At 34.2% G+C, this 15,798-nt stretch overlaps 2 protein-coding genes across 2 annotated transcripts; both read left to right on the forward strand.

Moving 5' to 3' along the window:
• Positions 1-4,398: 4,398 nt before the first annotated feature.
• On the forward strand, positions 4,399-5,126 carry LOC135793729 (cuticle protein CP14.6-like). Its single transcript, XM_065304793.1, has 2 exons — positions 4,399-4,477; positions 4,540-5,126. Exons 1-2 carry the CDS (start codon positions 4,469-4,471, stop codon positions 5,065-5,067), a joined length of 537 nt encoding a protein of 178 aa, XP_065160865.1. The 5' UTR covers positions 4,399-4,468; the 3' UTR covers positions 5,068-5,126.
• Positions 5,127-14,293: 9,167 nt separating this feature from the next.
• Positions 14,294-15,355, forward strand: LOC135793605 (pupal cuticle protein 20-like). Its single transcript, XM_065304617.1, has 3 exons — positions 14,294-14,316; positions 14,413-14,736; positions 14,788-15,355. Exons 1-3 carry the CDS (start codon positions 14,308-14,310, stop codon positions 15,157-15,159), a joined length of 705 nt encoding a protein of 234 aa, XP_065160689.1. The 5' UTR covers positions 14,294-14,307; the 3' UTR covers positions 15,160-15,355.
• Positions 15,356-15,798: the final 443 nt, after the last annotated feature.

Here is a 15,798-nt window from a genome sequence, read left to right on the forward strand (position 1 = left end):
TTGATGTACACGCCGCCAAAACATATGGCGCGTTTCACATCAACAATGCGTCCAATATGCCTCACGCCGATATCGGTGAGAGCAACCCCAAATATATTCATTTCGCTCCTCTATCAGAGCGACGCCTTTCATGTGCTTTAGTTAGCATGTCATCGTGGTGTTATATTTTTTTCAAGTAAAAATTTATTATGAATTCAATGCCATATCGGAGATGAATGGAGGTAAAAAATATGAATGGTATTGAAATTTAAGACCGGTGATATCTGCCTACAATCGGTCTGAAATTAGTGTGTAATAGATTCAGAAATATGATGCAAACTTTCTTTTGTGATTATTGCGCATATTGGATATCAATTCGTGGATCTTGAAATTCCTTCAGCCGAATTTGCAGCTAGTTTCTCATGCTTATTCACATCCATAATCCAGCAATGTCAAAGTTGGTCGGTAAGTATCTATAACTTAGGTATTGATTTATTTAAGTACAAGTTGATCCTTCTTTATTTGCAATTGCAAACGGTTTTAGATAAATTTAGCGAAGAGTGGTAAGTGCGAGTAACTTGGTATTAAGTACCTATATCAATTGTGTAATCCACTTTACTTTTATGATTGTTTTATATGCATAAACTTGTTGAAACTATCGTAATGCAGAAAATGGTCCATAAAAAGATAAAGACTCAATCATCAATAAATAAGTACATAACCCATTTGGCACTGCAAGTACGTTATTCAAAGTTTAAAATTAAATTGGGTATACTAATAATGACCCCATATAATCAAAAATAATTTGTACAAATTCATAAACAAATTCTCTGTTGAAAAAAAAGCAATTAAAACTAAAAACTAAGTATCCAGATAATCAAATTAATAACATTGCAGTATCAGTCATAAAGCTAGCGGAAGTTGTTAGTTTGAAACCTAATTAATTTTTTAATGACTGATTAATATGTTTTGATAAACAGAAATATAAAACTAATTGATTTATTATTATGTTATATTAGTGAAATTAGGTATTATTAACCAGTACATATGAAATGCTTGTAGCACACCATAGTCATTAAAGGCGGATTTTTATTTTATACGACGATTTAATCCAAATATTCATAAACTGACCGATGTAAAATATAATCTGGCAAACAAAGAAAATAATGTTTCACAATTAGATTACAAAGTTTATATTATGGGAGATAGTAATAAACATACTTGTAAACTTGTATGTTTAATGATCCCATCTGTGTTTTAATCTGTAATTTATTATTAGGTCGTAATTAGCTAATAATCAAATGTAACAATTATAAACTCGAATATAAAGAAAAAAAAATAGGAGTTTAATGACGTGGTGTGGATTTATGTTCAAACTTTATATACATCTTATAACATATACCTATATTATACTAATTTAGTTAAAGTTACACAAATACTGAATATCGTAGTGATTTATTTTACGGTTTTAAGGTGTTATCGCCATCTAGTGGATATAAAACATAGGTAACCATATAATTTAAACCAAAATCGTGTACCTAGCGCCCTCTCATGACCGCAACTAAAAACTCCTGAGCAGTAGATTTACTACTCACCGCATTCACTCTTCTACAGAGTTTGAGTAAAGATACCAGCATTTTTAATCTATCTACTTTAACTCTGCTACTTTAACATTTCCAATTTATATTTTTAAGTTTTGTCTGAACTGACGTTCGAATTTTAATAAAATTGTATTACAAATCATACTAAAATGTATGATAAAATAACACCAGTCACTTAATAACATGCAATATGTAAAATTACGATAATTTTTAGTTATTGTTCATAAGACGAGTGGTAATTTAAAAAGTTAAAGAGGAAAGTTCTGTTTGGTTCATAATAAATTCAGTGCGTTAATATTTGGTTCATTCGCACGTTGCCAATTATTTTCACCTAAACTTATAGATCTTTAAATATACACTCTGCGTACTGAATAAACATTTTAAACCTGATTGTATTTATTTCTTTTTTGTATCTCGTTGATGTTAAATTGTATAATTTGTGCGTTCTATTGTGATTTTTTATACATTACTAGAAAGCGACATGTGGGTGTTGCACTTTTATACACTTGTGTCTAAAACACATTAATTATTCTAAACAACTCGTTATTTTTCTCAACATCGTAATTTCAAATGTTCCAAATTTACATTCTCTTAAATATTATTAATTGATTAACGTTCATGTCAGTTCACGTCCCGAGAAACATTTTGTTACTAATCAATCATTACTTATCTCAATGCTGGGCATTATAATGTAATAATTTCTATTACAATAACAGAAATATGTTTACCTATAGCTAAGAAAGTGCAAGTGAATCATTGAGTTAACATACAAACGTAAACTGGAACAATTGAACGTGCTGTTACTTTACCTCTCGGCAAAATACCTCCTAGGATACCATATCAACAACATACCTACAACATGCTTGTGAGAAGAGATTTATGGAACATGCTCGTAAAAGATCTAATTCAAAAAGCATGACTTCCTTAGAAGTTAAAGTCTGCACATAGCGACGCAAGAAATGTTTCTGACCTTTTCAACATAACCGAGCGACCATAAGAGAGAACGTTACATAAACCTTTAAAATTGGCAAGGTTACATTACATCAATTTCTGAAGATACCACACCGGCGATGATGGCTCCAATTTATAGTGAATAATGTTCATCATTTAGGATCGCAGAGTAGTTAAGGTATTTCGAATAATTGTTTGTCGCATACTGAAATACCTGCTTGGCATTTAATCGAAAAACACGGGCACAAAGACGTCAATAGATCATAAGCTTTAATTTTTTATGAAATCGAACAAAGAAGCGGCGCAGAAATAGAAATATAACATCCTTAAACATTTACGAGCTAATAAAATTATCTCGGGTTTATGCCAAGTAGTAAATGCCATTTAGGTAGAAAACTATTTATATATCAACTACTTGAGCGTAAACTATTATAATAATTGCATAAGTTTGTCTTTATTTGCCAAATTTTTGCTATTATAACAAATAAAAAACCAAAATCAGCATTCCTGCGAGGCCCTAGTTGTTAACATAACCAAAATTATGTCTAACAAGTTTATTGATTGAATCATTGAATGCCAGCTTTGCAAAATCGATTGTTTCAATCACAATCCACTTCAATATATCTTTAGACTGACACAAGAATATTTTCAGATTCGAATGACTACATTTGCAATAACATTTTCTTGGTACGGATTTCTACGTTTGAAAAGTGCATGAGTGTTGGGTTTTTTATATTGAATCATAATCGACACACAAAACGCAAACCTTTCACGTCTCTTCCATTGTTACTGTTATTGTTATTGTTGCCGTGTTTGATGCACATTTTATGCAACACATTATTTAATTAAGTCACCGTCGTTTTCATTCTGCGGAATAAAACGATTTCTGACTCTCCCACAATAGAGTTTTACGCGAAGCAGTCTTTTTATATTATAGAATAATGTCTAAAGGCATTTCTTTAATTTCACCAGGCGCTACATGATGCAGTCGACAACGACATAGAATGAGTAAAATGTAGAACAAGAAAATGGTTTAAGTTACTTTTGTATTATTTTTTCACATATTAATGCATTAATAAAAAACAACAACGTATGAATATGCTTGCTAAACATCACTTGACTTGAGTTTACAAAAAAGAAAATAATTTCATCATAAAAACGTTGAGATCAATCAAAGTTTGAAGTTGTAAGTACATCCTGAGCAGTAATGATTGTGTAATTGTAAAAGTAACAAATCTTAATTTATTCAAATTTGGATGTTTCTTTTAAATCATGAAACATCTGGTTTTAATAATAATGGAGCGTGTTTTCACATGAACTAGGAAGATTTTTGTTTTGAATGAGCATTAATTCGTTTTATAATAATCAAACAAAAAATCTCAGCAAAAATAAGTCACCTCTACAAAGAACAGAAGCTGCTGCTTTGAATTTATGCACATAATTAAAATACTAATACGATTTCTTCTGCTTCGTTTTTAATGAGATGATTTTATTCTTGAATCATCTCAATATTGGTGTATGCCTGTGATGAGACAGTGTTGACTTGAAGTAAAAAAAAAAGTGATAGTTCTAGACCTCGAGAATCATAAAAGTGAATCCGATTTTCGATTCGATAACTTTTGTTAATGGCCGTTGTCTAACGTGAGGCAGCCGAATTTGGAAACGGTAACTACGAATGGGAGTAACAAGACGTACGTACGCGGCGTCTGGCCCGGATTTATTTGTACGATTCACGACCTTGCCCGCAAGCTAAAAATTGCAATTCGACTTCTTCACGAAATGCTACGTTTCGGAAATGTTGCGAGAATCTCACCGTCAAATTTTTGAGGGTACCCCACCCGCGCGAAGCCCACTATATATACCCATGCACACATCTCGATCATCACCACACATCATTTACTAATCTAGTAGATCAAACATCTCAAACAAAGTAAAAGATGAAACAAGTAAGTTTTGTGCAATCCCAAAAATTTAGTAAAAAATAATACTTAAATATTTTGGTTTACAGTTTATCGTCTTCGCATGCCTTGTGGCTCTGGTTGCTTGCGAACCACCAAGCCAATACGGCCCACCCCATAGAAACAACTACAACAACAACCAAGGATACCAGAATAACAATAACCAACAGTACAACTCCAACAACAATGCGCGTATCCTCCGCTACGACAGCGAAAACAACGGTGAACAAGGATACAAATACGCCTATGAGACCGATGATGGTACATCTGCCCAGGAACAAGGATACCTGAAGGATGCTGATACCGCCGCTGCCCAAGGCAGTTACCAATTCGTCGCCCCCGATGGCCAACAGTTCTCTATCACGTACACTGCTGATGAGAACGGTTACCAGCCACAGGGTGCCCACATCCCAACTCCACCACCAATCCCAGCTGATATCCTCAAGGGCCTGGAACAGAACCGTGAAGAAGAAGCGCGTGGTATCTTCGACGATGGCCAATACCGCCCTGATGCTGCCCCACATCAACAGTACAACCAACGCAACAACAATAACAACAACAACGCCTACAAGTACTAGTCTGTAGTTACATTTATACATCTACACTTAAGAATTGAAATAAATATGAGATAAAATTACATCCAAGTTTTAATTATAAAAAATATATTACCCAAAGCGTGAAAAGATGAACTTTCGCAATTACTTCGTGAAGCTGTTGATATTGGCTTGTTACGTAAAATTGATGTGAATTAAAAGTGAATGCTGCAAATAATCGTGGTTCCAGTCAATATTATATTGGCTATTAAATTACTTAATTTTTCAAGATGAAATCAAAGATGAAAAGTTCATCTCCGCAGACGTAATAAATAAGTCCATAAATTTTGGAATATTGAGCACACACTGTTGTTCGCAACAATTTACTCGACTTGGTAATTGCCCAGAATCGTAGAATTAAGTTCAGCTCGAAGATTTTGTGAAAATTTAAAGGTGATTTAGCGAAACTGTTTGTAATCAACTATTTTAATTGCATATTACATGCGCACTGTTGTAGGAAAACGTTAATTAACACCTAAATTTATTACTATACTGTTACTAATAATGCATCATAATATTTGATGTCTCAACTGGAAAATGAAAATATGATACGCGCGATTTTAATTGCACACATTATATTTTTAGGACAGTAATGAAATTGCTACGTTACTATCGCAACGCAAACATAAATAATTCAACATTCTGTTAGTGTACATTGTATGGACAAAAATTAATAGCGGTGAATTGTAATAGGATATAATTGAAGCTTGGAGGTAAGTAATGTGGTGTGAGCTGCACCCACATTAGCACTTCGTGAGCTTTCACGCGAAATTAAAAACCATATCTCTTCGGGTACTATTTGTTCGCAGTGTGTTCAATATCTGCGATTATAGAGCAACTCGTGTCTGATGGTCTACTAAACCATATAGTCATTTACTTTTATTACGCTTTTTTGTGGTGAGTGTTCGTTCTTCGATGGTATTATAATACCAACGTCGCAATTTCTACTGTTTCATGAGATTGTTATTGAGCATTATGATGTATTACCAGAGGCTAAGCGGTGAACGCTTCGAGTCGATGAGGATCTTTATTATATGAACTTACGTAATATATTCGAATGCAGTTTGATCTGTAAATATATATTATTGATCTGGTATTGAGGAGGTATCTAGAAGCTGAATTTTGATGTTTGTTTACAAAAAGATAAAATAATTATTTTTTGCCCAAAACCAGTTTAATTAATAATCGTCTCAAGATCACTTTAAATGAGTGTAATCTAATTAAACTTTTTACACACTTTAAATTTCTTTGACGCTATTTGGTCGAAAAAGTATTTCGAGGTGAAATACTTTTGATTTCATCACGTCTTCTTCATGTTTTTTCTTCTTTCTGATTTAAGGTAAAATTTTATTCGAAATCAATGCTCTCGTCAGGGTCATGTTCATCCTACTCAGGACCGGAATGAGAATATTTGTGTTATTTTATAAAATGTTTCAAATTTAATTACTGCTGGTAATTTTTAAAGGTTGTTTTAAATTTTTGGTTCACATCCTTTAAAATGCAAGCACCATTTTATGCAAATCATGACGAATTTATTGTGTATCCGAATTAGTTTATAGCAAAACAACAAACACGAAAACCACGAAGAAGGCTAATTTCAATGTGGATTAGGAGCAACAACCAAAACATGTACAGATGTACGTGTGCAATACTATGAAACTTTAAATGTCAAGAAGGAGTGCTCATCATGCTTAATTTACGAAATATTTGCTATTAAATTTATTAACAATATTAATAAGATGTATTCCACTTTTTTCCATTGGAAAACACGTTGGTTAATCGTTTATTAAGTTTAAAATTTCAATAAATTTATTTGCAATAAAAAGGTGTGAATATTACCAAATAATAATATAAAATGCATCATTATTAACAAATTTCAGTTTTAATTTCCTTGTTTTGACCACGAATGAATTTAAAAATCAATGTCAATCATTCAAGATTCCCAATATTAATTAACTTTTAATAGTTTTGAATGTCACAGCCAATTAACCCGGATGATCTGATCTAGTACAACAACATTAAAATGTGAATCATTTTATTAATTACAAAATCACCGGTCATATAAGACGGCTCGATGATGATAAGTGAACTTATGTAAAGATCAAGGTGTCGATTTTATTATTTAAATTGTAGCAATAATTAATTGGCGTATATCGCTGACGGTAAAATGATCTTCAAGTGCACCGCGATCATGTAACTAACTGAATAATGAGAACACTTGAACGACAGAACAAGAACGCGCACATCGCACGACGTGTTATGCAAGAAGAGGAAAAATCTCACTTACCATAATTATACCTGCATTATTGTGGCAACTCATTTTCCAGTCAAGTCAACTAATGCGTTTTATTTACAAATTGCAATGTGATGTGTTGGTAAATAATTCAATGCAGTTTATGTATGCAAAACCCATGAATATATCTTTTCGTAAAAATTACTATAAAAACAAACTGTGTGAAAATAAACAACTGATTATAAGAAATAAACTTACTTCAAATATTACTCATTAGTTTTTATTTGTGAATTAACTACGCAAGTAATAATTTGAAACCAAAAATTATTGCTTAAGTAGTAAAATAAATTGAGGAAAACATAAATTATTTCTGACATTATTTTCGAATAATTAGTAAAACTTTACTGCCAAAAAAATTACTTTCAATAACTACCCTTTTTAAATCAGCTAACAGAAAGCCAAATGCACCAAAAAATTAATATTAATTCTAAATTTCAAAATCTAAGTGATCACGCGCATTGCCCCAAACTGATCTCTAATGATATTCATATTCGATCACGTATTAGTTATTGCGTGCATCTTCAACATGTACCAATTTGCATATGGCGCGTCTCAGTGGTCGCCGTGTGCATCGCCGCGAAATGATTACAACGGCATGTCGGCCAAACGATCAGCGAAACTAATTAACCTTTTCGATGCTTGCAAATATTATGCTTGTGACCATATTAGCCTCGCCATATTCCATGCACTCATATGCGATGCTCGCGGAGTTACACATGTTTAATTTAGATTATTGCCCGATATAGTAGCACGTCCACAATCACCCATTTTGCGAGCGAGCGGTTTTCGACATTTTATTGCACGATATCGCACTTAAACTTTAAAATCACTGCAATGCAGGCACATTTGTGCCAAAAGGACACAAACTGAAAACTATCAAATATTTATTGATGTGAGTTGAATAAATTACGCATCATATTTATTTTCACACTTCGGTTTAATGTGGTAAATAATTTGCGGGTATAATGCGAATATGATCGTTGAATGCGCGCACCGATGTAGGTGTAATGTAACGTAATAAATGGAATTCAATATAACACGAAAATGCCCGCAAGGCACCGACATTCCTTTACTTTTCTTTTCTCGTTCACGTTGATTGCGAACGAAACAGAGTTAGTAGAACATCATTGTCCGAATTTTGCCTGGTGTGCAAACGATAACATAATAATTGCTTGCGGACTGAAAAAAAAATGAATCACCCATTTTAATTAAATTTTATTCAGAGAGAAACAAACGTGTTTCGCTGCACAGCGCACATTATGCGATTTATTAAGCAATAGTGTATTTCGATGAAATAATGCTCAATATTACTTAATCCGAACAAAAAGCCACCATAAATAAATCTAATAACAACTATTACGATGATGGCACCCAACACCCACATTTCGTTATTTTATCTGCGGTTATTACAGGCATTGTGGATCATTATTTTAAACTTTAGACTCATCCAAGACTAATCTTGGACAATACTCGAGAGTAATTTGTAGGAAATAAGGTAACATACAACCAAAGTTGTTGATATCATGAGTTTTCGTTAAATTAGAAACTAGAAATCATCAATTTTGGTTTAATGTAACAATGCGATTTTACTAAAAGAAATTTCCTTTCATTCATAAAAATATTCCACTTTTTGTTGTATAAAATTGGTTTATGAATGTCGCAATGAAACGATTAAAGGTTATTTTACTGATCATCCCAATTCGCAGGAATAAACGTACATAATACTTATTTTGCTAGTCTGGTGCAAGTAGACGTGATGCTGCATTTTTACTGCAGAGAAATTTCGATGCATTTTCGTTGCACGAAGGTGAATCAGACCAGCGGAGAGTTTTTATGAAATATTAAAACATAAGGCACGAAATGTAACTAATGTAACGAAATACAATTCAAATTTCGTGTCGCAATGGTCGAAAGACACGAATAGTTTTTAACCTTTTACACAGAGCATCAGTAAACTCGGACGATGCTTCTTTTCTATCTTCAAATTCTTTTCACTGCTTACACCTGAATTTAATGAGGTACACGATTATTCCTGCCTTTTCTTGTTTATTTTTGTGTATTACTAGAGACACTAACATTTTAAACATTCGATGAAAGTCTTACATTTCACTTTCATAACCTACATATTATCAAAAATGTAAAGTCATCAATTAAAATTAATTGTTAAACTATATAATAACTAGTTTTAGGGACAAGTTAAATTAACTTTAAAAATATGATGTCAGCGTGTGGTACAGGCGATTTGCCTGGTCAAACATAATTTGCGCATAAAGTGAAAATAAAGAGAAAAATAAAATATCTCCATCCAACTAAAACTAATGATAAAGATTAAATAACAAACACATTTTATTTCTAATAGTTAGATAATCTAACATTTAAACAAGTATATCCTTATATTAAAAGATAAATAGCAGTGATTTTAATTAAAAAAGAAGAAGCTAGGTTTAATTATTGATTTCATCCAGGCGTCGTGTGTGAGCTACTGCTTTACTACTTACGTAAGTAGTTAATTGTCGTTAGCATCTTGCCTGATGAGATTTATTTATTTCGCTTAAGCCTATTAATCAAAACTTCATGTCCACACATTTTGCGCTGGTCTAATGCCGATGGCATGTGGTGAAGCATCTCGACGACTCGATTCATGAAGTTGAATGTTAACATGGCAATAACTTGTAAAAAACTATAAAACTGATCGAAATAAAAATGTTAAATAAATTATTAAGAGCAAATATTTATTCTACATTGTGGATAGTTTTATATATAGAAAAGCATAATAGCATTAATATTTTCTAAACAATATCAAAATTTAACTTCTGATAATTGATAAAAATATAATTTATAATGAATCATATTGGGTAATATTATCAAGTGTCTTTTATGACCTGTTGGTACAAATGTAATTAAATTATATTACACTGATTTATTATAGCCACAATGTAAACCGTGCATATTAATAATAATATTAAAAGATTCACTCTTGAAAAGATCAAGAACGACAACTTTTCGATTTGTTACGATTCAGAAACCTAATTTGAATTGCTTTAGCGTGCATCGGTATTTATTGCGATCATCTTTAATTGCTGTTTTTATGCGCGTGCATTAGTTGACGATGTGCGCGTTGATCTGATGAAATTCATTTTATGTCGCTGGTAGCGTTGGTTTACAACTATACCTTATATGCAACGATATTAACTTGAAATCATGAAATCTTCTTTGATTAGGAAATCGGTATGTAAAACAGTAATGTCGTGAAGCTTATTAAAATGCGATTAATGTACTTAAACTGGAATATCAATTGTTTAGAACAAAATAAATTAAATTAATTAATTTATTTAAGCATTTAATTATATTAGAATATCTTTGACTATATAAGAAATGGAATTATTTGTAAATATTTAAAAAATGTTGTTATAAATTTCCAAAGTATTAGAAATCTAACCTTGAATTTATTTCTTTTGATTTTTGTACGAAATTAGACTAACACACGTTAGGCAACCAAATAAACCAAAAATACTTTAAACTTCCACTTAAAATTGTTCACGGTTTGTTTTCTCATGAATTAAATATATTTAGTGTTATTATAAGTACTCAATAAGTACTCTACACGCACACACTTCATTAAGTCAAAAACGGCCGCCTGTTAGTTGAGTCAGACAAGCAGCTCGAAAGATGGAGGAACATTTCTCCGACATGCTCAGCGCAAACGAAACAATTAACTGGGAGCCAGAGAATAACCCAGGTAGACAACTGAACATTGACTCGAACCCGCCTTCAGTCGCGGAGATAACTGCAGCTATAAAGACGCTTAAGAACAACAAAGCAGCAGGAGCTGATAACGTTCCAGCGGAACTACTAAAAGTAAACGCCACATGGATGGCAAATGAACTATACCACTGTATTAAGGAAGCATGGAACAACAACAAGATTCCGACCAAGTGGAAAGAAGGGCTAATCATCAAGCTTCCCAAAAAAGGTAACTTGACCGAGTGTAACAACTGGCGTGGCATAACGCTATTAAACACAATTAATAAGATTATCGCGAAAATCGTCCAAACAAGATTAGCGGAAACTATAGAAAACACCCTGCGCCCGAACCAAGCAGGTTTTCGGCCGAATCGCTCATGCATCGATCATATCAATACCCTTCGTATAATTATCGAGCAATCAGTAGAATGGCGATCACCACTATTCATCGCCTTCATCGACTTTGAGAAAGCATTCGACAGCCTGAACCACGACGCTTTATGGAGGATCCTTAAGTCGCGAGGTGTACCAACAAAGATAATAAGCATCCTGCAAGAACTCTACACTGATGCAAACTGCAGTGTGTTACACAACGGTGAAAAAAGCGAAAGTTTTACGATACACAGAGGAGTAAAACAAGGATGTGTCATATCCCCATTACTATTTAACATCGCCTTAGACTACATACTAGCAAAGGTAGACCAGAACAGGGATGGGTTGCGCTGGACACTAACCTCGCACCTCAGCGACCTGGATTACGCCGACGACATCTGCCTGATGTCACATACGTTCGAAGGCGTGAGCCGACAGCTAACAACATTAGCAAGGGAGGCAAGTAAAATTGGCCTAAGAATAAATATTGCCAAAACAAAAGAAATGCGTATAAATACAAACAACACCTTAAAACTCCAAATAGATAATACGGAAATAGAAGAGGTCAAGGAATTCCTATATCTAGGAAGTATAATTGACATAAAAGGGGGGACCGACGCAGATATAAACAACAGAATAAAGAAAGCCCAGCAATCCTTCAGAATGCTGAGCACAGTATGGAAGTCAAGCGTCTATACACTAAGAACAAAACTGCGCATATTCCGCACAAATGTAAAATCCACCCTTTTATATGGATGCGAAACATGGAGGTCAACGAGCTCAAGCACACACAAACTCCAAACCTTCATAAACAAGTGCTTGAGAATGATCTTGCGCATATTCTGGCCAATGACAATCTCCAACGATGAGTTGCACCGTCGATGTGATGAAACTCCCATTATAAATCAAATACGCAAGAGAAAATGGGGTGGATTGGGCACATCTTGAGAAGAGACGCCGGAGATATCGCCAGAAATGCGCTAGAATGGAACCCACAGGGGAAGAGAAGGGTTGGTAGACCGGCCAATACCTGGCGAAGATCCACAATAGAGGAGCTCCGAAACCAAAATATGGGCTGGAACGAAGCAAAGGCGGTTGCCCGAAACAGAGTCCGTTGGAGGCGCTTAGTGAGGCTCTATGCTCCACATAGGAGCCAAGAACATTATATATATAATATAGTGTTATTATTACAATTTTATGACATATGAAACATGATACAATCCTATTATAGCACATCCAAATAAGTACTGAAAGTATTTGCAAGAATGCAACAAAAGTTGTGTAAGGAATCAAATCGAAGATGAAATATCGATGACGGTGCAATACCGTATGACATATTCGTGCATTGGTGCATTGTAATTGAATCGTACAGATCGTAATCGGGAATAATTGGGTCAACATCAGCGTCAATTTGTCCCTGTCAAGAAGAGTACAATATGTCTGCACTTGTTGCTTGTTGCGAAACGATAACGACACCTTGTTAAGTCTCCAATAACTTCATTTCATTAACTAAGCGGAAAATTAGTGCAATTTGTCACAAGGATGATACTTAAACTAAACTGGTACTTTTTTAAGACTCTGGTAGCCATAAATTATTTTCTAATTGCGTCTTGAAGATAGTATAATAGAATATTCCAGCAACGCTACCTGCTGCTTCTAGTCTTACACTTGAAGACGTTAATCATGTTAATTAGCAACGGGATATTCATGGATTCATACGAGTATACTTATCTCTTTGTTGATGACTACGCTTAATATAAGTCAACATAATTATAAGAGTGTGTGGTGCATTGCTTTATTACAGGGTCAGCTATAAAATTATTTTAACGATGTAACAAATTGAGAATCAATTTAAGATTTATTCAACGATAAATAGATAGATAGTAATAAATAATGCAAGGTAAAATTAAATTTTAAATAATAAAATTTTAAAGATGTAATAAATTTGATTAGAAAGTAATTTTACTTGATATATCTAATAGATTAATAATTTTATCATAATTAAGTACTTGTTTTCCTCAAAAATCAAAATATTAAAAATGTTACATCGTTAAATAATTGATCTTATTTTACCAAGTTAAATTTATTTAGCATATTAGTGAAAATCTATTCTATAAAGTGCGTAAATGCTAAGTTCGTGATGCTCTAACGTTATAATTTACTTCATTTTACGAAAAAATCAGTTAATTATTGTGAAATAACTCTATAACCACTTAAAATTTTTCGCAAAAATTCAAATTCTAAGTAAAACATTTTGAAACGATAAATTGATAGTTTATAGAAACTTGCGCAACAAATTAATAATAATAATGTAGGTGCATTATGATTTTGACTTGTCTTGATTGATATTGACTGGATAATTTGAATATGCGCAAATTCTGTATGAATTATGACTATGTGCATCGTGTGGAGTTAAAATAAATGCATCGCGCGTAATTGCATTAGCAGGTTGATCGTATGCATGCATATTTTATCAGCCTTGGTCGTAGGCAGCTCGACCGATGCGAAGAAGAGTGCAGTAAACCGTGGAGGCGCACAATATGACGCCTCTTAGGAGGCACGCAATGATCTGGATCATGAGCGGCGCGCAAATTCCATCGCAACGAGGAGCAATTGGGGGAATTTTCAAATGCCGAGGATCATCATCGCGCGCTCGTCATCATCATCGACACGTACGAAGATGTCTTGTGGACTTCTTCGTTTACAATTGGAACACGGCGGTGGGGGCGGTTTTGCCATCGTCGGCACTTACTATATAAATCATTTGCATCCTCCGAGGAAATATTCACTTGCGAATAAGTATTCTAAGCAAAAATATGAAATTTGTAAGTGCCTAGTGCTTCACTTGATTGAATTTTATTTAATCGCAAATTTAATTTGCAAATGTAAGTTGTAACTAATTTTATTTATTTTTTGTTCAGTTTGTGATATTATCTCTGGTTGGAGCGGCGTTTTGCGCCCGCTTGGATAACACCTACCTGCCACCAGCGGGCGCTGGTGGTGCAGGTGGATATCAAAGTCCAGGCTTTGGAGGAGCGCCAAGTAGAGGATTTGGCGGTGGTGGTAGTGGAGGAGGAGGCGGTGGAGGCCGTTATTCCGGCGGAGGCGGCGGTGGTGGTGGAGGTGGCGCAGGTGCCAACATTCCTATTTTAAGATACGACAATGATAACGATGGTACTGGCAACTACAACTACGCTTATGAAACTGGCAATGGTATCCAAGCCCAAGAAAGAGGACAAGTCAAAGTAAGAATTATATAAAACTAAAAATTTAAACTAATTCCCTGCAAATTTTAGGGTAGTGGTCCTGAAGATGCAGTGACAGCCCAAGGTTCCTTCTCTTACACCGGTCCAGACGGTCAACAATACTCTATTCAGTACGTAGCTGACGAGAATGGTTTCCGACCAGTCGGTGCCCATCTGCCAACGCCACCACCAATTCCGGAAGCCATCCTTCGCTCAATCGAGCAGAACAAAGCGGAAGCGGCTCGCGGCGGCGGCAACGACGACGGACAGTACAAACCAAGCGGTGGTGGTGGCGGTGGAGGATTTGGTGGCGGTTCGGGCGGTAGCGGTGGAGGAGGATTCGGTGGCGGTGGCGCCGGCAGGACGTACGTGCCACCACGACCGAGCGGATCATTCAGCCCACAAAGCGGATACAATTATTAAAGACAATGTGGATTACTCTTGCACATTAGTCGTTCTAGGATTTAAACGCTAAGAATCTGTGGTACATTTAACTTATCGAATCGATGCTATCGAAAATGGTCTCCGCTGGTAGATCCATCTGTATACCCCAGCAATTTGTTCAAGTAACCATGTATTTAATTATGTGTATTAATTGTCTATACATGCATTGAAATGCTTCTGATATATTATAATTTAAACTGTATTTAAAGTGCAATAATAAATAAAGTATTATATATCATAAATAACACAATCGTTTTCTTTTTTATGGTTAATTCTTATTTTAGAATGATTGATTATTTTTGATTGATAATGATTATTTTTGTTCTGTGCGGTGTAGGATTAAGAGTTTGTAGCATTGTTTTAATCAAATAAATTGTGGTTTCAATAATATATAAATTCCGAAAACAGAAGATACTGCCACAATCAACCAGTACATGATTAACTATTATTTTTAAAATTAATGCCAAAACTTGCAAAACAATATTAAATTTGTAAAAAGTTGAGTGTGACTTAGTTTTCTTGGGTTAGAATTATTATGCCGCTTACAGGTTTCAATTTTTTTACACTGGGATGCCAAAGATTCTAAATTATTTAGTTTTACTGATTAATACGGGTTAA

The sequence above is a fragment of the Atheta coriaria genome, unplaced genomic scaffold, assembly GCF_025399875.1.
Source record: "Atheta coriaria isolate IRGN ID8LTWV9N9 unplaced genomic scaffold, Caltech_Dcor_3.1 hic_scaffold_6_pilon, whole genome shotgun sequence".
Classification (NCBI taxonomy): Eukaryota; Metazoa; Arthropoda; class Insecta; order Coleoptera; family Staphylinidae; genus Dalotia; species Dalotia coriaria.

Coding starts and splice junctions, on each gene's coding strand:
- LOC135793605 (XM_065304617.1), top strand. Junction 14,737..14,787: donor AAGAAAGAGGACAAGTCAAA/GTAAGAATTATA, acceptor TGCAAATTTTAG/GGTAGTGGTCCTGAAGATGC.